Here is a 27,433-nt window from a genome sequence, read left to right as displayed (position 1 = left end):
TATAGCATGACCATAGATTAGAAATTCTAAAGTAAAAGTCTATTAATAGTAGTAATGATGATGTAGGTGTCCCCTGGGCTAACTCCCAGAAAGACTCAAACCATAGTATTACGAGGCCGGGCTTTAGCTTTGCATGCTCACAAATAGCAATTTGATAGCAAATAGAGAGTGGATCAATCTCCTGAGGGGCAGATACATATTAATCAAGATCATAAGTTTTATTTTATAATTAGAGCTGTAGTTGTCAAAGGAATTGGACGCTTAAGTTGTCTAGGTACATATGTTCTTACTATAGATGTGCCATATGCTAGGCTAATAATTTTTAAACATTTTAATTTTTCAAACGATAAGACCTTTCTCTCCACATAACCACAATGCCATTATCACACCTAACCTATGAGAAATTCCTTAATATCATCTAATACGCTTTGTGAGTGTGTTATGTATGTGAATTTTCTCAGTTGAGGCAACTGTGTTTTTACAGTTGGTATATTTGAAACAGGATCCAATGTTCACATATTACATTTGGGTGATAGCTCTCGAGTCTTTAGAACGGTTTTCTTTCCCTTTTATCCTTATGCCTTGTATTTATTGAAAAAAATTGTCCTGTAGAAGTTTCCACATTCCATATTTGGCTCTTCTATGCAATGTTAACTTGTTCTTCTATCTTTTGTTTTTGGTAAACTGGTAATAAGATCTAAAGGCTTAATTAGATTCAGTTTCTTTTTTATTTTGGCAAGAATATTTCATAGGTCGCATTGTGTACTCCTATCACATCACATCGCAACATGATGCACATGTCTGTTGTTATGTGCCTGGATGTTGGTAGTACCACAAACAAAATGGAAAGCAAGAGACAACACAGGTTTAGCGCATGAAGAGGTGTTCAAGAAATTCCATTTCTAGGATTTTACAGATAACTCACAAATATAAAGGTATAATGTTCCAATCTGGTCTCATCAAGATGGTGAACCATCACAGTCACTGGCTCCATTGCCCAAGATCACCCAAAGGAACCAAGTAAGGAAACCATCAAGAAGAAGAGAAACTATGAGAAACCTCTATGGTAAGGTGTGAAAGGATAAAATAAAAAAGGAACGTGTTGGGGAAGCGGATGTGGCTCAAGTGATTGGGCTCCCACCTACCACATGGGAGGTCTATGGTTTGGTTCTTGGTGCCTCCTAAAGAAGACAGCGAAGGAAGCAGACTTGGCCCAGTGGATAGGGCGTCCATCTACCACATGGGAGGTCCATGGTTCAAACCCCAGGCCTCCTTGACCCGTGTGGAGCTGGCCCATGTGCAGTGCTGATGCGCGTAGGCAGTGCCGGAGCCCCACGCACAAGGAGTGTATCCTGTAAGGAGAGCCACCCAGAGCGAAAGAAAGTGCAGCCTGCCCAGGAATGACACCGCGCACATGGAGAGCTGACGCATCAAGATGATGCAATGAAAAGAAACACAGATTCCCGTGCCACTGACAACAACAGAAGCGGACAAAAAGAAGAACACGCAGCAAATGGACACAGAGAAGTGACAACTGGGGCGGGGAGGGGAGAAGGGGAGAGAAATAAATAAAAATAAATCTTAAAAAAAAAAAGAAGACAGCAAGCTAGCGTGACAGGAAGGCACAGCAAGCTGACACAACAAGACAACACAACAAGAGACAAGAAGAAAAACATAATGAGAGACACAACAGAGGGAGCAGAGGTTCCCAGTGCCTCTTAAAGAGGACAAGCAGGACGGTGAGCTGACACAACAAGATGATGCAACAAGAGACACAAGAGGAAAAACATAACAAGAGACACAACAAAGCAGGGATTGGAGGTGGCTTAAGTGATTAGGTGCCTCCCTCCAACATCAGAGGCCCTGGATTCCGTTACTAGTGCTTCCTAAAGAAACAAGACCAACAGACACAGCAAGTGCAAACAATGAGGGGGCGGGGAGATATAATTTTTTTTTAAAAAAAGAACCTGTTGGATTTCTTCTCTTCTTTCTCACCCTCCCAAACCTCGAGACAAATAGTGCCTTCTCCACACCTGTGGAAACGAAAACATTTGGATGACATCCTCGGTTGTAATTTCAGTGTAGGGCAACAACCTTGTGCTTGTGAAGAGCTAGGAAAAACAGACAGGGACTAACTGTAGTAGTTACTTTCCCTCTAAACCCCCAGAACTGGTGAATTAAAATATAAGAAGCATCTTATAATGCTCTCAATTAATGGTAGGTCAAGTAGACCAAAAAAATTAAAAACAGCAATATAGATGATCTGAATCACACCATGAATAAACGAGTTCTACAAGCAATAGGTAGAGTATATCCACATATTTCTCAAGCACCCCACTAAAGATTTTTTCAGAAATCATGTGGCCCCAATCAAGATGATGGGGTAAGATGCTTCAGGGTTCCATCTGCCCAGAGAAGCTTTGAACTGGCAGAAACATCAGATCTCAAAGCTCCAGAAAACAGTGAAAGGGCCCCCCTATACCTCACTGGTTTGGCACAGAGCCAACTTGCTCCCCCAGTGTGGGTCCCTGGTCCCAATTCCAGAGGGAGCATGGTAACTTTCATGCACATATTGGAAGCATATATATCAGATCCAATTTGTCTGGTGGTGGCCCGAGGGACTCATCATACCAAACTTTACTCTGCATATACAATGCTGTGGGAAAACAGCCAAGTCATGCCACCTGGGGTAAGGGATTGTTGGGGTAAGGATATACAGTGCAATGCCCATAACCATGAGGAAACTGTTTCCAAGGGAAGAAGGGACTTCCAGAACTGTGTAAATAGGGAATTCCCGGAACCACATATGCATACCCAAGACAAGACACATGCACAGAAAGGATCAGAGGTGCCTCTAGTTTTGGCCTGAAGCTATTCTCTAAACTCATTGTATGATAAGCCCTGAAGGACAATGCTTGCACAAGTCAATCTGCAATGACTATTAAAAAGTACATTCTCCCTCCCTCCCTTTTTTTTTTTTTGTTAGCTCCTGGCAATCAAGGAAAGCTCTGTATTCTAACTCAATAAAAGCTAAAGAAAAGATACCTCAGAGTCTAAAAATCAGTGGTAACACAGTAAAATATCAAAAATGTCCAGGTTTCAACAACAGATTACAAACACACAAAGTAACAGGAAGCAATGGCCCAGGTAAAGTAGACGATTAAAGCAGTAGAAAATAGCAAGGAGGACCAGACCCAGGACATACCAGATAAAGATTTTTTAAAAATGGTCTTAAATGTGCTCAAAGAGCTAAAGGAACACATGGACAGAGAACTAAAGGAAATCAGGAAAACAACAGATGAACACAAAGAGAAGCTCAAAAGAGGAATGGAATTATGAAAAGGAACCATAGAGAGCTGAAGACTAAAGTAACAGAAATAAAAAATTCCCTAGAGGGGTTAAACAGCAGATTGGAGCTGGGCGAAGAAAGAATCAGAGAATTTGAAGATAAGACTACTGAAATCATTTAGAGTTAGGCTCAGAAAGATGAAAGAATGAAAAAAAGTGAACAGACCCTGAGGAACCCATGGGAACTATCAAGTGTACCAATATATGCATTGTGGAAGTTCCAAAAAGAAGGAAGAGAGAAAGGGGCAGAAAGAGAATTCAAAGAAAAGATGGTTAAAAACAATTAAGAAAAGATGGCTGAAAACCTGTAAAATTTAACAAAAGACATGAATATACACATTGTTGGGGACTGAATCATGTCCCCCACAAAAGGCAGATTCAGGTCCTGTGGATGTGAATTCATTTGTAAGAGAAGCTTTGAAGATGTTTATTAGTTAAGGTATACCCATAGTGAATAAGGATGGGCCTTAATCCAATAAGACTGAAATTCTTATAAGCAAAGGAAATTTGTCACAGGAAAAGAAAACATGGGCCGCAGCCAGAAGCTGTAAATCAATGGAACCCAAAAGGGAAAGAAGATGTTGTCATTGCACTGCCACGTGACAGAAAAGCCAAGAACTCTGAAGATTGCTGGCCAGCCAGAAGATACTGACCATGGTAGCAAGCAAGCCTTCTAGCTTCTGAAACCATGGACCAATAAATTCCTGTGGTTAAGCCACCCATTGTATGGTATCTGTTTTAGAATCTGGGAAACTAATACATACATCCAAAACATTCAAGAAACTCCAGGATAAACCAAAATAGACCCATGACACAACATGTTTAAATCAAATTACCATATGCTAAAGATAAAGACAACATTCTGGAAGCCACAAGAAGAATACATACAAAGAAGCTTCCATAAAATTAAATGACAATTTCTTATTGCAAACCACGGAGGCAAGAAGGCAGTGGGAGGACATAAAGTGCTGAAAGCAAGAAAGTGCTACCCAAGAATACAATATCTAGCAAAACCGTCTTTCAAAAATAAGGGAAAGATTAAGACATTCCCAGATAAACAATAACAAAAACTCATCACCACTAGGCTGGCCCTACAAGTAATGCTAAAAAGAGTTCTGTAGGTTAAAAGGAAAGACAATAAACAATAGATTAAAGACACAAGAAGAAATAAAGATTCTGGTAAGGGTAACAACATGGGGAAATATAAATGCCAGTACTATTGTATTTTTGCTTTTGAACTCCACTTTTTACTTTCTATAGGATCTAAAAGGCAAATGCATAAAATGTAACGATAGGGAAGCGGATGTGACTTAACTGATAAGAGCGTCCACCTACCATATGGAGGGTCCAGGGTTCGATCTCCAGGGCCTCCTGACCCATGTGGTAAGCTGGCCTACGTGTGGTGCTGCTGCGCATAAGGAGTGCCATGCCACGCAAGGGCGCCCCCACATAGGGGTGCCCCACGGACAAGGAGTGCGCCCCACAAGGGCACCCCACGTGAAAAAGTGCAGCCTGCCCAGGAGTGGTGCCACACACACAGAGAGCTGACACAGCAAGATGACACAACAAAAAAGAGATGCAGTTTTACAGTGCCACCGGATAATGCAAGCAGATGCAGAAGAACACATAGCAAATGGACACAGAAAGCAGACAATGGGGGGAAGGGGAGAGAATTAAATAAAATAAATCTTAAGAAAAATGTAATGATAAATCCGTAGTTTTGAACCCATAATGTATAAATACATAATTTGTGACAAGAACAACATAAGGGGGGGATGGAGCGATATTAGAGCATAGTCTGTGTATACTATTGAAGTTAAGCTGGTGGTATCAAAAGCAAATGAGACTGTTATAGATTTAGCATGTTAAATTTAAGCCCCATGGTAACTACAAAGAAACTATCATAGAATATGCAAGCTCATAGAGAAAGAGATTAGAAGTTGCGGGGGGGGGGGGGGGGAACCTGGGAAATGGGGAGTGTGGCAGTTTGTGATTATTTTATGAATCCCAAAAAGTGAAAGATTACATTTGTAAACTAATCTACTCCTCTGGATAGGAGACTCTTTGATTGCATTAAATTTGGCTGAAGGGCCTTTGATTAGATTACTTGATAGAATTGCTTTAGGGCTTTGATTCCACTAGTCAGTAAGGCATGAATCAGGTTGAGTTCCCACCCCCTTGCTGGGTCTGATATAAATGGAATCACAGACAGACAAACACACAAGAAGAGATAGCTCTGTCATTTTTTTATTGTCATGTGACAGAAAGGAGAAGGCTCAAACAGCTAAAGCCCTAGAGAGAGGAGCAATTTATCTGATAACTTACAGCTGAGATTAGGAAGAACTCAGAACAGAGAGACTAATATAGGAGGCCCAGAGGTCCTGAAAGGAACAAATACCAAGGAGGACAGAGAGGACTATAAGATCACTTAAGCATGAAACGTCAAGAGGGTAGGCCCACATAGCTCGAGAGGAAAGGGTGAGCCTGGAGGGGAAGGTAGAGAGCAGCCAGAGATCAGGGACCATCTTGATTCAACACGTGGTAACTGACTTAGGTAAGAAAGCGCCTCTTATGGTGACCTAAGTTGGACTTTTTACAGCCTTGGATCTGTAAGCTTTTACCCCAAATAAGCACCCTTTATAAAAGCCAACAAATTTCTAGTACTGTGCATCGGCAGCTCTTTAGCAGACAATACAGGGAGTTAATGCATAATGAGTATAGGGTTTCTGTTTGGAGAGATGGAAAACTTTTAGGAATAGAAAGTAGTAAGGGTACTGCAATTTTGTAGAATATTATATAATAGAAGACCAATCACAAGTAAAGGAATTGAAACAGTCATCAAAAACCTCCCCAAAATGAAAAGTCCTGGACCAGATGTGTTCACAGGTGAATTCTACCAAGCAGTCAAAGAAGATTTATCAATCTTATTCAAACTCTTCCAAAAACTTGAACAGGAAGGAATGCTGTCAAACTCATTCTATGAAGCTAACATCACCCTAATACCAAAGCCAGATAAAGATATTATGAAAAATGAATGTTACAGACTCATTTCCTTAATGAATACAGATGTAAAAATCCTCAACAAAATACTCACTAAACAAATGCAAAAGCACATTAAAAGAATTATTCATCATGATCAAGTGGGTTTTATCCCAGGCATGCAACGGTGGTTCAAAACAAGAAAAATCAATCAGTGTAATACATCACATTAATAAATCAAAGAAGAAAAACCACATAATCATCTCAATTGATGCAGAAAAGGCATTTGATAAAATACAGAATCCTTTCTTAGGAAAAACACTCTAAAAGTAAGGAATTGAAGGAAACTTTCTCAACATGATAAAGGGCATACATGAAAAACCTACAGCTAACATTGTACTCAATGGTGAAAGACTGAAAGCTTTCCTATTAAGATCAGGAACAAGACACTGTCACTACTGTTGTTCAATATTGCGCTGGTTCTAGCTACAGCAATCAGGCAAGGAAAAGAAATAAAAAGCATCCAAACTGGAAAGGAAGAAGTAAAACTTTCGCTATGCAAAGATGATATAATTCTATATCTTGAAAGTCCTGAAAAATCTACAACAAAGCTACTGGAGCTAATAAATAAGTACAGCAGAGTGGCAGGATACAAGATTAATATGCAAAAATCAATAGTGTTTCTATATACTAGTAATGAGCAATCTGAAGAGGAAGTCAAAAAAAAACATTCCATTTCAATAGCAACTAAAAGAATAAAATATTTAGAAATTAACCTAATCAAGGACATAAAGCACTTGTATTCAGAAAACTACAGTGCATTACTAATAGAAAATCAAAGGTAACAAATAAATTGAAGGACATTCCATGTTCATGTAATGGAAGACTAAATATTGTTAAGATGTTAATTCTACCCAAATTGATATACAGATTCAATACAATCCGATAAAAATTTCAACAGCCTTTTAAAAAGAAATGGAAAAGCCAATTATCAAATGTATTGGAAGGTTTAAGAGACCCCAAATAACCAGAAACATCTTAAAAAAGGAATAATGAAGTTAGAGTACTCTCACTTTCAGATTTTTAATTATTTTACCTAGCTACAGTGGTAAAAACTGCATGGTACTGGCATAAAGATAGACACATAGACAATGTAACTTAACTGACTATTCAGAAACAGATCCTCATATCTATGGTTAAGTGATTTTTGCCATGCCTGTCAAGCCTACCCAGCTGGGGCAGAACAGCCTGTTCAACAAATGGTGCTGGGTGAACTGGATATCCGTATTGAAAAGAAAGAAAGAGGACCCCCATCTCACACCTTATACAAAAATTAACTCAAAATGGATTAAAGACCTAAATATAGAAGACAGAACCATAAAACTCCTAGAAGAAAATGAAGGGAAATATTTTTAAGACCTGGTGGTATGTGGTAGTTTCTTAAATCTTCCACCCAAAGCATGAGCCAACAAAAGAAATAATGGATAAATGGGACCTCCTCAAACATAAACACTTTGTGCTGCAAAGGACTTTGTCAAGGTGAAAAAGCAGCCTACTCAATGGGAGAAAATATTTGGCAACCACATATCTGGTAAGGGTTTGATTTCCATGCTATATAAAGAGATTATACAACTCAACAATAAAAGAGCAAGCAATGCAATTTAAACATGAGTAAAAAACTTAGACGTTTTTCCAGAGGAAATACAAACGGCCAAAAAAACACATGAAGAAAAAAAAAAGGCCAATATCACTAGATACTAGGCAAAAAGCAAATCAAAACTATAATGAAATATCATTTCATACCTTATAGATGGCCATTATTTTTTTAAAAACCAGGAAATTAAAAGTGCTGGAGAGGATGTGGAGAAATAAGAACACTCCCTCACTGTTGGTGTGAATGTAGAATGGTGCAGCCTCTGAGGAAGACAGTTCGGCAGCTCCTCAGGAACCTAAACATAGAACTGCCATAGGATCTGGAAATCCCTCTATTAGGAATATAACCAGAAAAACTGAAAATGGATGCAAACAGACATTAGCACACTGATGTTCACAGCAGCGTTATTCACAACTTCCAGAAGACGGAAACAATCCAAGTGTCCATCAACCAATGAATGGGTAAACAAAATATAGCATATACATACAATGGAATACTATGTTGCTGTAAGAAGAAACAAAATTGGAACACAAATGACAACATGGATGAACCCTGAGGACATTATACCGAGTGAAATAAGCTGGACACAAAAGGACAAATACTGTATGGTATCACTAAATATGAAGAATAAATACATGGAGTTAAAATCTAGAGTGTAGGTTACTAGGAAATAGGATGAGGGCTGAGAAGGGGTACTGATGCTTATTTGTACGTAGAATTTTCAATTAGCTTGACTATAAAAGTATGGAAATGGATAGAGTTGGTTAACAGTACAAATAAGAGAGTGTTCTCTCGTGAACTATAACAAATATACAGTACTAATACATGGTGTCAATAATAGGGGGGTTTATTGAAAAAGATACAAAATGTAAGCTTTGGATCATAGTTAGCAGTAATAAATTTTTTGAAAATATTTTTTATTTTATTTATTTCTCCCCCCTTCCCACCCCTTTGTCTGCTTTCTTGTATCCATTCGCTGTGTCTTCTTTTGTGTCCTCTTGTATTCTCAGTGGCACTGGGAATCTGTGTTTCTTTTTGTGGCATCATCTTGCTGTGTCAGCTCTCTGTGTGTGCGGCGCCACTCCTGGGTGGGCTGTGCTTTTTTTTTTTTCTGTGCGGGGCTGCTCAGTGTGGGAACACTCCTTGCACATGGGGCTCCCCTACGTGGGGGACACCCCTGCGTAGCACAGCACTCCTTGCTTGCAGCAGCGCTGCGCGTGGGCCAGCTTACCACATGGGTTAGGAGGCCCTGGGTTCAAACCCTGGACCTCCTATATGATAGGCAGACACTCTATCAGTTGAGTCATCTGCTTCCCAGCAGTAATATTTTGATGATATTCTTTCATAATCTGTAACAAATATTCCGCAACAACTCAAGGTGTTGGTGGAGGTATGATGTATGGGAATTCTGCATGTTATGCATTATAATTTTGTAAGCTCATAACTTCTCTAATTTAAAAAAAACTATCCATAAAAGAAAAAAAAAAGTGGACTTTTATCATAATTTAAAATTTTGCTCTTCAAAAGACATTGTTAAGAAAAAATAAGCCATAAATTGGGAAAAGAAAATTGTAAAATACACATATAACAATGGAGTTATATCCAGAATATATAAAGAATTCTCAAAATTCAATAAAATAAATAACCCAATATAACTGAGCCAAAGATTTTAGTGAACATTTCACCAAAGAAGAAACACAGATGGAAATAAGTACATGAAAAAATGTTCAAATCATTAGTCATTAGGGAAATGCAAATTAAACCACAATGAAATACCATTACTCACCTATTAGAATGACTATTTTAAAAAAAACAATAGCAAGTGCTGGTGAGGCTTTTGGGCAAATGGATCTCTCATACTTTGCTGGTGAAATGCAAAAGGCACAGTCACTTTGGGAAATAATTTAGCAGTTTCTTATAAAATTTAATATTCAATTTCCACATGACTCCAAGTATTTACTATGCCCATGTATTTACTAAAGTGGAATGAAAACTCAGGTTCACTCAAAAACTGTACACAAATGTTTATGGTAGCTTTATTCATAATTGCCCCAAACTGGAAGCAACCTAAATGTACTTCAACGAGTAAATGGATAACCAAATGGTGGTACATCCACACAATACAATACTACTCTCAGCAATAAGAAGGAACTTCGGATACATGCAACAACATGGATGCATATTAAAGAAGCCAGGTTAGGGAAGCAGCTGTGGCTCAATCAGTTGGGCTGCCATCTACCATATGGGAGGCCCTGGGTTTGCATCCCGGGGCCTCCTTGTGAAGGCAGGCTCGCCTGCAAGTGCTGTGGAGTGCTGCCTGGCTCCCAAGTGCCGTGGAGAGCCAACTCAGCAATAAGAAGGAACTTCGGATACATGCAACAACATGGATGCATATTAAAGAAGCCAGGTTAGGGAAGCAGCTGTGGCTCAATCAGTTGGGCTGCCATCTACCATATGGGAGGCCCTGGGTTTGCATCCCGGGGCCTCCTTGTGAAGGCAGGCTCGCCTGCAAGTGCTGTGGAGTGCTGCCTGGCTCCCAAGTGCCGTGGAGAGCCAACTCAGCAAGGTGATGCAACAAAAAGGAAGACAAGCAAAAACACAGAAGAGCACACAGCGAATGGACACAGGGAACAGACAACAAGCAAGCCACAAGGGGGGCGGATAAAAAATAATAAGTAAATACAGACACAGCGAATGTACACAGAGAGCAGACAGCAAGCAAAAAAAAAAAAAGCTGCAAGGGGTGGGGCGGGAAGAAGCCAGGTTACATACTATATGATCCCATTTATACAACATGCTCAAAAGTACAGAATTATGGGACTAGAAAACTTATCAGGGGATCAGGGTGGGGTTGACTCTAAAAGAGCACAAAGGAATTGTGGAGGATGATGGAACTGTTCTATATTTTGATTGTGTTGATGATTCACATGGCTGTATTCACCTGTCAAAACTCATAGAACTGTACACTAAAAATGGGTAAATGTTATCTTATACAAATTATACCTCAATGCAAATAAAGAAATACAAATTTAAACCTTGTTAATAAAACAGTTTCAGGGTTATATAACTACGTAGCTAAAAGTTTATTTCATGAATGAAAATGAAAGAACCATATAATTATAGAAATAGTAAATACCAGTACCTTGAGCATCTATACATTGATGGTGAGAGAAGTAGTACTATATTTATATTAGCCCAACATGTTAAATATATAATCACAAAATAAAATTATGAAATCTTAGGGACAAAAAGGATTTTCCATGTCATCTAACCTAAACTTTTCACATCTTATCATATTCCCATTGTTCACCTAGATTTGCCTGAATGTTTCTAGCAGTGCTTACCTACCCTCATGAGGAGCTGCTCACAGAATTAAAGAACTGGAAGGGATCTTAGGAATCTGAGGGTTGAAAGAGCTAAATGACTTTACCAGTGAGGTACAGTTGGGTGTAGAATACAAACTAAAATCCCAGTACCATACATTTTCTTCTTCCTATGCTTTTTCCCTTTATCAAAACTTTACATGGATAAAGAAATTGCAACCCTCATACATTGTTTGAGTATATGTAAAATGGTACAGTCACTTTGGAAAACAGTTTGGCAGCTCTTCAAAGAGTTAAAAAGAGTTACTATATGATCCAGCAATTCCACTCCTAGGTATATACCCAAGAGAAATGAAAACATCCATCCATCTACACAAAAACTTGTACATGAATGTTCATAGTAGCATTATTCATAACAGCCAAAAAGTGGAAACAGCCCAAATGCCCATCAACTGATGAATGGATAAACAAAATATGTTATATTATTGCAATGGAATGTTATTCAGCAATAAAAAATGAAGTACTGATACATGCTATGACATAGAAGAACCTGAAAAACATACTAAATGAAAAAAATCACAAAGTCCACATGTTATATCATCCCATTTATATAAAATGTGCAAAATCGCCAAATTCACAGATAGAAAGCAAATTCGTGGTTTCTAGGAGCGAGGGAGAAAATGGATACCAGGGTTTCTTTTGGGGGTGGGGGATGAAAATGTTTTAAAATTAGCTTGTGGTGATAGATGCACAGCCCTGCGAAATTAATTTTTAAAAACTGAATTGTACACTTTAAATGGGTGAATTGTATAGTACATGAATTTTATCTCAATAAAGCTACTTAAAAATGAATAAACATAGAACTAGTTATTTCCTTTAAAGAAAACAACAAACCTTGTGTGGAGGTTTTAAAACATGTCTAGGATAATAGATGTAGCTCATATGGTTGAGTGCCTGCTTCCCATGTATGAGGTCCTGGGTTCAATTCTCAGTACCTACTTAAAAAAAAAAAAAGATATTGTATATGTCCCTTTCCCTTGAACCTGTATGGGCATTTGTAATTTTTAAAAATCAATTTTATTGATACATATTAATAATTCATACAATTCATCCAAAGTGTACAATCAATGGTATTTGGTATAATCACATAGTTGTGGAGTCATCACTTCAATTATTAGACCATTTTCATTATTCCAATAATAGTAATATAGACCAACAAGAAATGCTTTACCCTTAATAATCAATCTATGTTTCCCTTGCCATACACAGCTATTCTGTTTCTCTCTAATTTATGTATATTTATATTTTATATTTTATATTTATGGAGTCAAACAATATAGTACCTTTTGTCTAGTTCCTTTCACCCTAAATGGAAGATTACTAATATATTACTATACACTACTGTCTATATTTTGCTTTGGTTGCATTTTTGCCTGATAATAACATCTTGTAACATTAATGTACATTTGTTAGATTTCAAAGAAAAACATTCTTATACATGAGTATTACCCATACTCATATTTCACATGAGGTTTCGCTGTGCTATACAGTCCCATGTTACATTTTTTAGCTTTCCTTCTAGTAATATACATGACCTTAGACTTTTCCTTTAAACAACTGTCATACCCATAAAATAGTACTGCTAGTTACAAATATTTTGTTGTGCTTCCACCTTTCTATGCATTTCCAAACATTTTTTTAAAGATTATTTTATTTATTTTTCTCCCTTTCCCCCCCACCCCAGTTGTCTGTTCTCTGTGTCTATTTGCTGCGTGTTCTTCTTTGTCTGCTTCTGTTGTTGTCAGCGGCACGGGAATCTGTGTTTCTTTTTGTTGCATCATCTTGTTGTGTCAGCTCTCTGTGTGTGTGGTGCATTCCTGGGCAGGCTGCAACTTCTTTCACGCTGGAGGTTCTCCTTGCGGGGTGCACTCCTTGCACATGGGACCCTCCTACGCGGGGACACCCCTGCATGGCATGGCATTCTTTGCAGGCATCAGCACTGCACATGGGCCAGCTCCACACGGGTCAAGGAGGCCCAGAGTTTGAACCACGGACCTCCCATGTGGTAGACGGATGCCCTAACCACTGGGCCAAGTCTGCTTCCCTGCATTTCCAAACATTAACACACATCCTTTTTACCAATTCTGTACAGATTAACCCTCAGCTTTCATTCTCTACCCTCACTCTATTAATATTTTCTGGTGACCTATATTCTAGTTATCAACTCCATGAGTTTACACAATATATTTAGTTCATAATAGCACAATCATACAGTATTTGTCCTTTTGTGTCCGGCTTGCTTCACTTACATAATGTCCTCCAAGTTCATCCATATTGTCATATGTTTCACAACTTCATTTCTTCTTACAGCTGCATAATACTCCATCAATGTACACATCACAATTTGATTATCCATTCATTGGCTGGTGGACACCTGGGTTGTTTCCACCTTTTGGCAATTGTGAATAACGCTGCTATGAACACTGTGTGCACATGTCTGTTCATGTCACTGCTCTCAGTTCTTCTGGGTATATACCCAGTAATGGTATTGCTGGGTCACATGGCGAATCTATATTCAACTTCCTTAGGAACTGCCAAACAATCCTCCACAGTGGCCAAAACATTCTACATTCCCACCAACAGTGAATAAGTCATTCTATCTCTTCACAGTCTCTCCAACACTTACAGTTTTTCATTTTTTAACAGTAGCCATTCTAATAGGTGTGAAATGATATCTCAATTTAGCTTTGATTTTCATTTCCTAAATCCAGGGGTTCCTAAACTTTTTTGTTCCACAGACCCCTTTGCCAGTCAGGTGAAAATCATGGTCCACTTACTAAGCCCACACTATACTGTGTATTATTTAATAAATATATCATACCTACAACAACACGTCCCAACAAGAAAGTTTTTGTGAATTTCAATTCAAGCTCATGGACCCCTGATTAAGAACCCCTACCCTAATTGCTAATGATGTTGAATATTTTTAAATCTTTTTTTGTCATTTGTCTTTCTTCTTTGGACAATGTCTATTCAAGTCTTTTGCCCATTTTTTAATCAGGTTGTTTTTTAATTGTTGAGTTGTAGGATCTCTTTATATATCATGGTTATTAACCCTTATTGGACATGTGATTTCCAAATATTTTCTCCCACTGAGTCAGCTGCATTTTCACCCTTTGACAAAGTCCACTGAAATATAAAAGTTTTTAATTTTGTGGAGGTACCATTTATCTATTTTTTTTTTTGTTCTCATGCCTTGGGTATAAGGTTTAAGAAACTTACAAAGTCAATAAAAAATAAAAAAATTAAAAAAAAAAAAAAAAAAAAAAAAGAAACCACCACCTATTTCAAGTTCTTGAAGATATTTCCCTACATTTTCTTCTAGTAGTTTTATGGTCCCAGCTTTTATAATTAGGTCTTTGACCCATTTTGAGTTGATTCTTGTGTATGAAATTAGATATGGGTCTTCTTTAATTATTTTGGTTATGGATATCCGGTTCTCCCAGCACCATTTGTTGAAGAGACTGTTTTGTCCCAGTAATGTGGACTTGGTAGGTATGTTGAAAACCAGTTGGATGGGGAAGTGGATGTGGCTCAAGTGATTAAGGCCTCCACCTACCATATGGGAGGACCCAGGTTTGATCCCTGGGAACTTCTGGTGAAAAAGAAGAGAAAGCGTGCCTGCATGGTGAGCCAGTGCCCACACAGTGAGAGAGTGCCTGCACAAGTGAGTCACGCAGCAAGATAATGATGCAACAAAAGAGAGACAAAGGGGAGAGTCAAAGTGAAGCACAGTAGAGACCAGGAACTGAGGTGGTGCAATTGACAGGGAACTTCTCTCCACATCAGAGGTCCCTAAGATCGAATCCCTCTGAATCCTAGAGGAGAAAGATGAGAAGGAAAGACAAAAAAGAGAAATAGATACAGATCACACAGTGAATGGACAGAGACAGCAAAAACAGCAGGGTGGGGGAAGGTCAGGGGGAAAAAATCTTTTTAAAAAACCAGTTGACTGTGGAGGTAAGGGTTTATTTCTGGACTCTCAATTCTATTCCACTGATCAATGTGTCTATCTTTATGCTGATACCATGCTGTTGTGACTACTGTAGCTTTGTAATATGTTCCAAGTCCAGGCAGTAAGAGTCCTTCTGCATCACTCTTCTTTTTTAGGATGTTTTTGGCCATTCAGTGCACTTTCCCTTCTAAATAAATTTAGCAATTGCCTTTTATATTTTTGTAAAGTAGGCTGTTGGAATTTTGATTAGTATTGTATTGAATCTATAAATAATTTTGGGTAGGAATGACACCTTCACAATATCTAGTCTTCCAATCCATGAACACAGAATGTATTTTCATTTCTTTAGATCTTCTTTGATTTCTTTTAGCAGTGTTTTGTAGTTTTCTGAATAAAGGTCCTGTGCATCTTTGGTTAAAGTAATTCCTAGTTGAGTCCTTTTGTTACTATTTTAAGTGGAATTTTTTTCCTGAGTTCCTCCTCAAATTGTTCAATACTAGTGTACAGAAACATTACTGATTTTTGCGTGTTGATTTAGTATCCTGCCACTTTGTTGAACTGCTCAAGTAGCTTTTTTGTAGACAATTTGGAATTTTCTAAATATAGGATCATGCCATCTGCAAATAGTGAGAATTTTACTTCCTCTTTTCCTATTTGTATGGCTTTTATTTTTTTCTTGTCCAATAGATCTAGCTAGAACTTCTAGTACAATGTTGAATAATAGTGGTGATACCCGGGGATGAGCCTCCCTGGTACCGAGGGATCACTACCAAGTACCAGCTGATGACGTAACTAGAAAATGACCTTGAATTAAAGGTTCAACGCGGACCAGCAGAATATCCCTGTCTACATATAATAACAGGAGTTAAAAATGCTTTTTGACATAAATTAAGGGGGAAATAGAAAGGACAAATGAGTTTATATGGCTATGAGTCTCTAAAAAAGAGTCTGGAGGTTGTCAGAAGGATTGCCCTTATGCACACCTGAGCAGAGTCTCAGAGACAGATAAAGTAGATACAACCCCAGATATTGGTTCTTTTAAGGACTACAGAGACCCACAGGTTTTATGGTCATGGCAGATGGAGTTCACTGCCATGTCTGCTGGCCCTTCTCTGGAGTTGGTGTTTCTGTGTGATGGAGCTGGACTCAGATGTGATCTCTTTTCACAAGTCTTTCCTGCTACTTTACTGGAATTGTAGTTGGTGATGGGGTTTAAGATATATCTAGGGGATCTGAATCTCTGGACTGACAATATGATAGCCAGGCCCTGAGCCTCAACAGACTTCAGCTCCTATACTCTGGTTTATTGGACTTACCCCACTCAGCTAACATGGAGTTGAAGAATGTCAACCACCACACCATGGAGCCTAGAGTGCCTAAAACTGAAAGCAGGAGGATTGCATCCAGTATCCACGTAGAATCTAAGCCCCCTCTTGACATAGATGTGGAATGGACACAACCAAGCCAAGGTCCACAGGAAGGAGGAAGACAGTAAGGATTAGAGTGGACTTAATGATATTCTATTCATGAACTATTGTGGTTAGTAATCGAGAAAATGTGGCATTGGTGTGGAAAAAGTGGCCATGGTGGCTGCTGGGTGCGGGGAATGGGAGGAGGAGATGAGATGTGGAGGCATTTTCGGGACTTGGTGTTGTCCTAGGTAGTGCTGCAGGGACAATTACTGGACATTATAGATCCTCCCATGGCCCACTGGATGGAACGTGGGAGAGTGTGGGCTATGGTGTGGACCACAGGCCATGGGGTGCAGCGATGCCCAGAGATGTACTCACCAGATGCAATGGATGTATCACGATGATGGGGGAGAGTGTTGCTGTGGGGGGAGTGGTGGGGTGGGGGCGATGGGGGTGAATGGGGACCTCATATTTTTTGAGTGTAATATTTTTTAAAAAATGAATAAAAAAAACAAAAAACAAAAGACCAAAAAAAAAAAATAGTGGTGATAGTGGGTATTGCTGATATGTTCCTGATCTTAGAGGGAAGGATTTCAACCTTTCCACATTGAGTACAGTGTTACCTGTGGGTTTTTCACATATGCCCTTTATCATATTGAGGAACTTTCCTTCTATTCCTATCTTTTAAAATGTTTTATCAAGAAAGGATGCTGGGAGAGCAGATGTAGCTCAGTGGCTGAGTGCCTGCTTCCCATGTATGAGGTCCTGGGTTCAATCTCTGGTACCTCCTTAAAAAAATTAATAAAAGATGCTGGATTTTGTTGAATGCCTTTTCTGCACCAATTGAGATGATAATGTATTTTTTTTTTAACTCCAGTCATTTACTGTGGTGAATTACACTGATTTATTTTCTTGTTGATTAATTTTCTTGTGTTGAACCACCCTTGCAGACCAGGAATAAAACCCACTTGGTCATAGTGTATATTCTTTTGATATGCTGTTGGATTTTATTTTCAAATATTTTGCTGAGAATTTTTGCATCTATGTTTAATAGAGAGATTGGTCTGTAATTTTCTTTTCTTGTAGTAGCTTTATCTGGCTTTGGTATTAGGGTGATGATGGCTTCATAAAATGTGCTGGGTAGGCGGCAGACTTGGCCCAGTGGTTAGGGCATCCATCTACCACATGGGAGATCCACGGTTCAAACCCCGGGCTTCCTTGACCCGTGTGGAGCTGGCCCATGCGCAGTGCTGATGCGCGCAAGTAATGCCGTGCCACGCAGGGGTGTCCCCCGCGTAGGGGAGCCCCACGCGCAAGGAGTGTGCCCCATAAGGAGAGCCGCCCAGCGCAAAAGAAAGTGCAGCCTGCCCAGGAATGGTGCCGCACACATGGAGAGCTGACACAACAAGATGAGGCAACAGAAAGAAACAGAGATTCCTGTGCTGCTCAAAACAACAGAAGCCGATGAAGAAGATGCAGCAAATAGACAAAGAGAGCAGACAACAGGGGTGGGGAGGGGGGGAAGGGGAGATAAATAAATAAATAAATCTTAAAAAAAAATAAAATAAAATGTGCTGGGTAATTTTCCCTTCTCCAAAAATTTTGGAAGAGTTTAAACAGGATTGGTGTTAATTCTTCTCACAATGATTGGTAGAATTCACCTGGGAAGCCATCTGGTCCTGGGATTTTCTTTGCTGGGAGATTTTTGATGACTGATTCAACTTCTTTAAATGTTATTCATTTGTTGAGTTTTGTATTTCTTGTAGAGTCGATGTAGGTTGTTTGTGTGTTTCTAGGAATCTGTCCATTTCACCGAGGTTGTCTAGTTTGTTGGCATACAGTTTTTCATAATATCCACTTAAGACCCCTTTTGTTTTTAGAAGGAACTAGGAATTGAACTCAGGACCTTGTACATGGGAAGCAGGCACTCAACCCCTGAGCTACACCTGCTCCCTTATGATCCTTCTTATTTCTGTGGGGTCAGTTGTAACATCTCCACTTTCATTTCTGATTTTATTTGCACCTTCACTCTTATTTTTCTTTGTTAGTCTAGCTAGGGGTTTATCAATTTTATTGATCTTCTCATAGAACCAGCTTTTGGTTTTGTTGATTTTCTCTATTTTTGTTGTTGCTGTTGTTCTCAATTTCATTTATTTCTGCTCTAATCTTTATTATTTCTTTCCATCTGCTTGCTTTGGGATTGGTTTGATGTTCTTTTTCTAGTTCCTCCAGATGTTCAGTTAAGTGTATGATTTTAGCTCTTTCTTCATTTTTAATATAGGTGTTTGGACTATAAATTTCCCTCTCAGCACTGGCTTTGCTGTAGCCCATAAGTTTTGATAAGTTGGGCTCTTGTTTTCATCAGTCTCAAGATATTTACTAATTTCTCTTACAATTTCTTCTTTGACCCACTGATTGTTTAGGATTATGTTGTTTAGCCTTCACACACTTGTGAATTTTCCCCTTTCCCATCTATTATTTTTTAAAAAGATTATTTATTTATTTATTTATTTCTCTCCCCTTCTCCCCCTACCCCGGTTGTCTGTTCTCTGTGTCTATTTTGCTGCGTCTTCTTTGTCCGCTTCTGTTGTTGTCAGCGGCATAGGAATCTGTGTTTTTTTTGTTGCATCATCTTATTGGGTCAGCTCTCCGTGTGCGCAGCACCATTCCTGGGCAGGCTGCACTTTCTTTCAGGCTGGACAGCTCTCCTTACAGGGCGCACTCCTTGCGCATGGGGCTCCCCTACGCGGGGGACACCCCTGCGTGGCACGGTACTCCTTGCGTGCATCAGCCCTGCACATGGGCCAGCTCCACACGGGTCAAGGAGGCCCGGGGTTTGAACCGCGGACCTCCCATGTGGTAGACAGATGCCCTAACCACTGGGCCAAGTCTGCCGCCCCCATCTATTATTGATTTCCAGCTTCATTCTATTATGATCTGAGAAGTTGCTCTGCATAATTCCAATCTTTTTATATTTATTGAGATCTGCTTTGTGACCCAACATGCAGTCTATCCTGGAGAAAGTTCCATGAGCTCTTGAAAAGAATGTATAACCCAGTGTTCTGGGATTCAATGGTCTGTATATGTCTTTTAGGTCCAGCTCATTTATCATAATGTTCAGGTTCTGTCTCTGTGTTGATCTTCTGCTAGTTGTTCTCTAATGATGTGAGTGGAGTGTTGAAGTCTCCAACTATTATTGTAGAGATGTCTATTTCTCCCTTCAGATTTGCCAGTTTGCTTCATGTATTTTGGGTACCCAGGTTAGGTACATAGATAGTTATTACTGTTACTTCCTGGTGGATTGTCCCTTTTATTGATATATAATGGCCTTCTGTATCTCTCAGAACATTTTTGCATTTAAAGTCTGTTTTGTCCTATATTCATATAGCTACCCCTGCTCTTTTTTGGTTACTCTTTGCATGGAGCATCTTTTTCCAACCTTTCACTTTCAGCCAGTTTGTATCCCTGTGTCTAAGATGAGTCTCTTGTAGGCAAATGGATGGCTCATGTTTTTGGTTTTGTTTTTCTTAATCCAATCTTTCAGTTTATATCTTTTGATTGAGGAGTTTAATCCAGTCACATTCAATGATATTACTATAAATGCATTATCTACTTCCACCATTTCATTCTGTGGCATTCATATGTCATATCTTATTTTATCTGTCTTTTTACTCTTTTACTCTTTTGGTTATCCTTTCTGCTGGTCTTCCCTTCTACACTTTCTCTCCTGTCTTTTTCTTTCAGGCTGTAAGGCTCCCTTTAATGCTTCTTGCAAAGTTGGGTTCTTTTTTAATGAATTCTCTTTATTTCTGTTTATTTGTGAATATTTTAAAATCACCTTCATGTGTGAAGGACAATTTTTCTGGATAGAGACTTCTCAGCTGACAATTTTTCTCTTTAATTACCCTAACTATATCATAACACTGTCCCCTTGCCTCCACAGTTTCTGATGAGAAATCTGCACTAAGTCTTACTGGGTGTTCATTATATGTGATGGTTTGCTTCTCCCTTGTTGCTCTCAGAAATATCTATCTATCTTTGGCCTTTGACATTCTGAGTAGTGTGTGTTCTGGAGTAGATTTATTTGGGTTTATTTTGATTGGGGTATACTGGGTTTCTTGAACATGTAAGTTCATTTCTTTCATAAGAGTTGGGAAATTTTCAACCATTTTTCCTAAAATACTCTTTCTGCCCCTTTTCCCTTCTCTTCTCCTTCTGGAACTCCCATGACAAGTATGTTGTTGTGCTTCATGTTATCATTCAACTTCCTGAGTCCCTGCTCAGTATTTTTCATTCTTTTCTCTGTTCTTGCTCTTCAGTTTCAGCTATTCTGTCTTCTGCATCACTTTTTCTTTCTTCTATCATTTTGACTCTACTGTTGTATGCCTCAAATGTGTTTTTTATCTCACCTACTGTGTCTCAATCCCATTAACTCTGTAATTTTACTATTCAGGCTTTCAAATTATTCTTTGTGCTTGCCCAGTATCTTCTTGATGTCCTGTATCTCTTTAGCCACATGGTGTTTGAAGTCACTGATTTGATTTAGAAGATTTGTATGAACCTTGTTGATTAGTTGTCTCAATTCCTGTGGCTCATGTGGGGCATTGATAGATTCATCTGCTTAGGATATATCTTTCTTTTTCTTATTATGGCTTGCAATTTTTTGCTGATTTCTAGGCATCTGATTATTTGGTCAGTTTACTCTGATGCTCAAGTTCTCTCTCTTGCATAGGGATTTAGTGGTGGGACACTGTGTTACTGCCATTCTTTGATTCTTGGTTCAACCTATTTTAGCTCTTTATGATTATTTCTGTTTAGTTGCTCAAATCCAGACCATGCACCCAGTAATGGGTAGCAGATCTGTTTCTAAAGGCCTTGGGAAGTGAGACTGTAAATGCCTGAAACAGCCTCTCTTATTTACTTTTAATTTCCTCACTTGTACTTCCTTGGTCTGCCAGCTAATGGCACTCTTCAGCAGCCCTCTCATTTCAAACCCTGGTGGGAATGTGTTTGCTGCAACACTGACTGCAACAATGTAACAGGGGATCCTGCCTTAGGGCTATCAAGAGCCTGGCAAATCAAGCTTTCTCAGAAGTTCTTCTCCAACCTTTGCCTAAAGCAACCTCCCTTTTCCTGGGTAGGAAATAGTTTACATTATCCTCTGCATCCTCAACAACTAGTCCTGGTCAATAGGGAGGCTATTTGTGAGAGTTGGATCTCGTTCATCCCCTGCTGGCTTTCAGGGCAAACAATGGCATGCCCTGCCTCCCCCCTTTGGAAGGGCTTGTGGGAAACAGCAGACCAAATTTGTTGACTAAAAACTGAATCATCCTTAAACTGTATCCCTCTCTCTCCACTTTCATGTGGGGGTGGACCCCTGCAGCCCCATTATCCATAGCTGCAGGCCAGAGGCCAGAGAATTCAAAGCTGTCTGCTCTGAGGGTGGGAGGATGGGTGCCAGGAGCAGCAGCTGCAGCTTTTACAGAGTTTTCCCATCAAGATTCTTTTCCTTTGCCCCTCTCCTGGGTGATGTCCAGCCTTCCCCTGGTGCCTTAAACCCTAGAACACTTTTTTCCAGGCTGTTTCTGCCTGTCCTCTAGCTATTTTTTTTTGGAGAAAAGGGAGTCCTCTGTCTCTCTAATTCTTCATCTTTCCAGAAGTCTCTAACTTCTTTAATGAACAGAACATGGTAGAAGTAATACTGTCTCACTGAAGGGGCTAGTTAGAAAAAGCTATACAGTTTCTGCTATTGTCTCTTAGGATGCTAACAGATCATGTTGTGAAGAAATCCAGGTTACATGGAGAGGCTCCTGGCCCTCAGCATGAGCCTAGCTCTCAGCCTAAAGCAGTGTCAACTTGACAGCCAGCTGTGTGATTAAGCCATCTAGGAAGCAGATCCTCCAGCCCCCAGTCAAGCTGCCACAGCTGATAGCACCTAAAGCAGAGAGCTCTTCCTGCTAAGCCTTACACATACTGTAGAATTATGAGCAAAATAAATACTTGTCATTGTTTTAATCCACAAAATTTTGGAGTGGTTTAGTACACGGCAATGGATAACCAGAATACTTTATATATGTAACAGAAGGCTAAACACCATACCTAGCCTCCCACTCAGTGCAGACACTTCTTTATAAAAGGTGACCATCCAACTTCTGTCTGAATGCTTAATTGACACAGAGATCATTTCCTCACAAAGCCACCTTTTCCACTGAGGAATAACTGGAAATTATTATTTGCTTTACATTAAGAACAACCTCTGATCCATGTTCTATCCTCTTAGGTAACCACAACTGTTTAGCCTCTCTTCCTAAGGATAGGTCTTTACATTATTAAATAACATAGGTAGAGAAATCTTTAGCACTATTTTATAGCCAAGGAAACTGAAATGCACAAATTGGCTACTTTACCCAAAGTTACACAACAGACACTGAATTTAAAAATGCAGTTACTTGAATTTCTGGTGTAAGGCATTTTGTTCAGTACTATTTCTATTTAATGAGACAAATGTAATGGATGAAAATTGTGTTGTCCATACTCAAATCACAATTTTCATGCTTATGCGATCACTGTTTAGAGAACTAATCCTCATTTCTATCATCTAGGAGGGAGAAGTATTGGTATGAATAACTGGAAAATGAAAAATGAAAACTACTTTTCTGTACCACTCAAATGTTTGATAAGTTTTCTCTTCAAGGGCAGGGATAATTCCTATAATTTTGAGTCTTCCTTGGTTTTGTATACATATATATTGAATAATTTGCCTAGCTACAGGAGGCAGCATACAGATAACAAGGGTAAAAGCACTTCTTTCCAAATGATTTAAACACAGATCTTGGGGAGACGGACTTGCCCAGTGGTTAGGGCATCCATCTACCACATGGGAGGTCTGCGGTTCAACCCCGGGCCTCCTTGACCCGTGTGGCGCTGTCCCATGTGCAGTGCTGATGTGCGCAAGGAGTGCTGTGCGACGCAGGGGTGTCCCCCGCTTAGGGGAGCCCCACGAGCAAGGAGTGCACCCCGTAAGGAACGCCGCCCAGCGCGAAAGAAAGTGCAGCCTGCCCAGGAATGGTACCGCACACACGGAGAGCTGACACAATAAGATGATGCAACAAAAAGAAACACAGATTCCTGTGCCGCTTACAACAGGAGTGGACAAAGAAGATGCAGCAAATGGACACAGAGAACAGACAACCGGGGTGGGGGCGAAGGGGAGAGGAATAAATAAATAAATCTTTAAAAAAAAATAAACACAGATCTTACAATTCAAAAATATTTTCCATCATGTCCATATAGTAATTGTACAGTAAGCTTTTTTCGTTTCAAAGTCAGCAGCAATAAAAAGGCGCTTCTTACACTGTTGGTTACAGTATATGAGTTACCATGACAACTTAGTACCCAAACATTCTTTCTAATTGAGACAATTTCTCCTACCTCAAGTCTCCTAAGACTGACCCAATTACCCAACTCAAAACCTAAAACCCAGGGGATACTCCTCAATAAAGATACTCTAATGACACAACCTAAGGAAAAATTTAAACACCATTTTTCCAAGTTGCGAGGAAACTTTTCCAGCAACACATTTTGTTTTAACACCTAATACACTATTCTATACTCTGTGACCACATTACAAAGCCTAAGCTTTTAATATAAACCATTTCTGTTTATATACATGTAACATCTCTCACTTATGTTCTCTAGGCTTTATTTTCATTCTATTCCTCTTAAGTTATAATTAAAATCTTATAGAAACAATCAATGCTAATAAACACAGGAAAAGTATCGTTGAACATTTGTACACTAGCCCAAACTGGTAAGGAAATAAAAAATCTTTAAAACCACATAAAATTCAGCAGGTTATCATAAATGAGGAACCCTAAAGTAAATTCCTAGTAATTCCAAAAAGAAAAAGCAATATTGGGAAATATGGTATCTTCACTGTCTCAAAATGTAATCTGGTAATTCCTTTCTCTAATAATCCAAAAGATTTAAAAACTCAGTTGTCTTGGAATGTAACACTCATTTATTAGGAAAAAAAACAGTTTATCAAGATTTTAACTTTCATTACACAAATATCCAGAAACATGAGCTTATTCTACATATCAAGCAACATCTCTCTCACATTCTACCACTACAGCACCTACTACTGTTCATAAATAATGTTCCCTGTAAACTCAAAACAATGTGTACAATTCAAAGTTTACTACATGTTCATTTGGGGTTGGAAAGCCTAGATGTTGGTGTCCACTATTCTATTTTTCAATGCATTTACTTAGCCAAAGAGGAGGAAAAAAACCCCACAAAACCAGCCCACTTATCTGAAAGAAGAGGATTAATAAGATAGATTCCAACTAACTGAAACATTGTTAATAAAGGTTAATGGTGAAACAATTTATTATGAAGCAATAAGGGCAGCAAAAATTACTCTTAAAAAAATAAAAGTACTTTAATCTAGTTTTAGCCTATGGTTTCAAAACAAAACCAAAATAAAATACACAACTTTCTCCATGGCAGAAAGTTCAAACTTAAAGAACACTGTTAGAGATACTATGGCTGAGGAAAATGAAAACGAAAATCTTCTAAAACTGAATTTCAAAAAACTTTAAATGATAGGTACAATCTTCTTGAATGACAGATAGCACAGTACTTTCCTTTTCCTACATTATAAAATGTTGCTATGGTATGTGGGCAAGAGAGAATTAATATACATACACCACCCAAAAAAGAGTGATAAGTTCTGCAGAAAGTTTACAATTTCTTAAATCTGACACTTGGAGAACCAACTTTACATGGACAAATTCTGCTGGGGATTGGAAATCATCAGGAAGGTCTATGATATTGAAAATGCCAATAAGAAATGTATTACAAAATAGTATTGGGTAAAGATATGTTACATCAAATGTTGCACTAAGCCAGCAGTTAATCAACTGTTCATAACACTCATTTTAAAAAGCAAATCTCCCATTTTGTTTGGAAGAGAAAAATAAACTGATAAGCCTATCAAAGTATTTTACTAAGTTCAAATGAAGAACTATGTAGAAAGAGGAAACATTATGAAATTTATGACTAAGTTCATTTTATGCAAGAAGTAGAGAACGTTTTCAGAGCTCTTACGTTTCTGGCTATACATGAAAGTAATAATAAGGGCATTTTCATTTATTTTAAGCAATACTAAAATATTGTATGGTTTATACTGGTTATTTTCATCTTACAGTCTTAACTCACATTCCAAGACTGACTAGATTTTCATTGTTCCTTTTGGGTAACTGGAAGAGGAGTGGAAAGCAAGGTATTCGATACACAGTCCACTTAGTATTTGAGAAAATTCAGCAATGGAATATATCAAGAGGCATCAAATACTTTTTGCCGGGAAGAGCAAACAAAAAGAGAAAACAGTCACAGAATGTAAGCCAAGTAAGAGATGAGAATCAGTCCCAAGTGTACGTAACTCTAGGACCGGACAAAACCCCGCTCGGGGCTGCCGGTGGAACGAGCTGATTTGAGACCGGGTACCTTCCCCTTACTCTCCTTCCTTCCCCTCGAATCCAAAGCGAGTCAGGGTGCGGAGCGGAGGAAAACCTCCGGGGCGTCCATCTACCTGGCCCACTAGCTGTAAGGCCCCTTTCTGCGCTTCACATCAGAGGAGCCCTCTCCAGCGCTGTATTTCACGTCCTTCCACCGCCCTCCCCAAAAAGTCAGGCTTCAGTCACAGACATTCAAGAAAGAGGAGCGGGGGGGGGGGGGGGGGGGGGGGCGCGCAGCCTTTGGGTCGGCCCCCAAAGCCCTCTGGGGCCACAAGGGACCCTCGCCGAGCGACTCTGGAGGGCTGCGGCCAGGACTGCCGGACTTTAGTTACCTTCTCGCGCTGGTCCCAGCTGTACTGCTTCGGCTGCTCCTCCTCGCCTGCGGGCCGCGACTCCTTCTCAGCCTTCCGTCTCCTAGAGAAGAAGCAGCCCATGGTCTTGGCCCGCGAATCTCGCTGGCCGGCCCACCCGCTCAGTCACCTTCTGGAATGTGGCGTGGACCCCCGGCGCCCCGACACCACCCCGCGGAGCCGTCCAGCTGTCCACAGCCTCCACTCGCCTGCCAGGCCCAACACTCCTTCCCTTTCCCCTCCGCCCTTAGTCACCCTGACGACCCATCGCAGCCAATGAGCGGTCAGCGCCGGCGAGCCAATCACAGTCCCGTGAGCTGCCCTGCGCGGCCTATGAAAAGAGGCCAACGTCTGCACACACCAATCCACGCCCAGCTCCTCTGGCTCACGCAAGATCGCCGCGACCCCGCCTCCTCGAGTTCGGTCCTTTTCCCTGCTGGCTCTTGCACTGGGTGCTCTAGCAGGAGGCAAGGGAGGGGGGAGCCCGGGCACGACAGCCCCTTCTTTCTTTCCCAAGTTGTAGGCGCGGGTGGGACCCCTAGTCGACCCTGAGACTTCAGCTTCATGAAGCAAGAGATGAGCGAACAGGAATTACTTCTGACACAGGAAGGGCCAGAAATTCGTCTCTGGCATGCGAAGTCCCCTTTTCAACTCTCTCCAGGCAAAAACACGGCGACGCCTTCCACTATTGCCTAGTTTCCTGCACTTCGGCGTTCCACTTACAGTCCAAGCCATTTCTTACCTCCGGCCTTTATCAGGGTTGTCTCTTCTACCTGGAATGCTGGGCTTCATCCCTATCCCATGTCCCACTTGCCTGGCCAGGGTTACCCC

At 39.9% G+C, this 27,433-nt stretch overlaps 1 protein-coding gene across 2 annotated transcripts in view; it reads right to left on the bottom strand.

Annotated features, from left to right (window-relative positions):
• RP2 (RP2 activator of ARL3 GTPase) overlaps positions 1-26,871 on the bottom strand; it is a 61,844-nt gene extending 34,973 nt beyond the window's left edge. Inside the window, exon 1 of one of the 2 annotated variants that reach the window (XM_058292127.2) lies at positions 26,585-26,871. In XM_058292127.2, the coding sequence (XP_058148110.1) occupies positions 26,585-26,686 (102 nt within the window). In that variant the 5' untranslated portion in view covers positions 26,687-26,871. The remainder of the gene's footprint in view (positions 1-26,584) is intronic. The other variant, XM_058292128.2, reaches the window with a different exon arrangement.
• Positions 26,872-27,433: the final 562 nt, after the last annotated feature.

Source organism: Dasypus novemcinctus, chromosome X (assembly GCF_030445035.2).
Source record: "Dasypus novemcinctus isolate mDasNov1 chromosome X, mDasNov1.1.hap2, whole genome shotgun sequence".
Lineage (NCBI taxonomy): Eukaryota > Metazoa > Chordata > Mammalia > Cingulata > Dasypodidae > Dasypus > Dasypus novemcinctus.
This window is presented reverse-complemented; position numbering and strand designations above follow the sequence as displayed.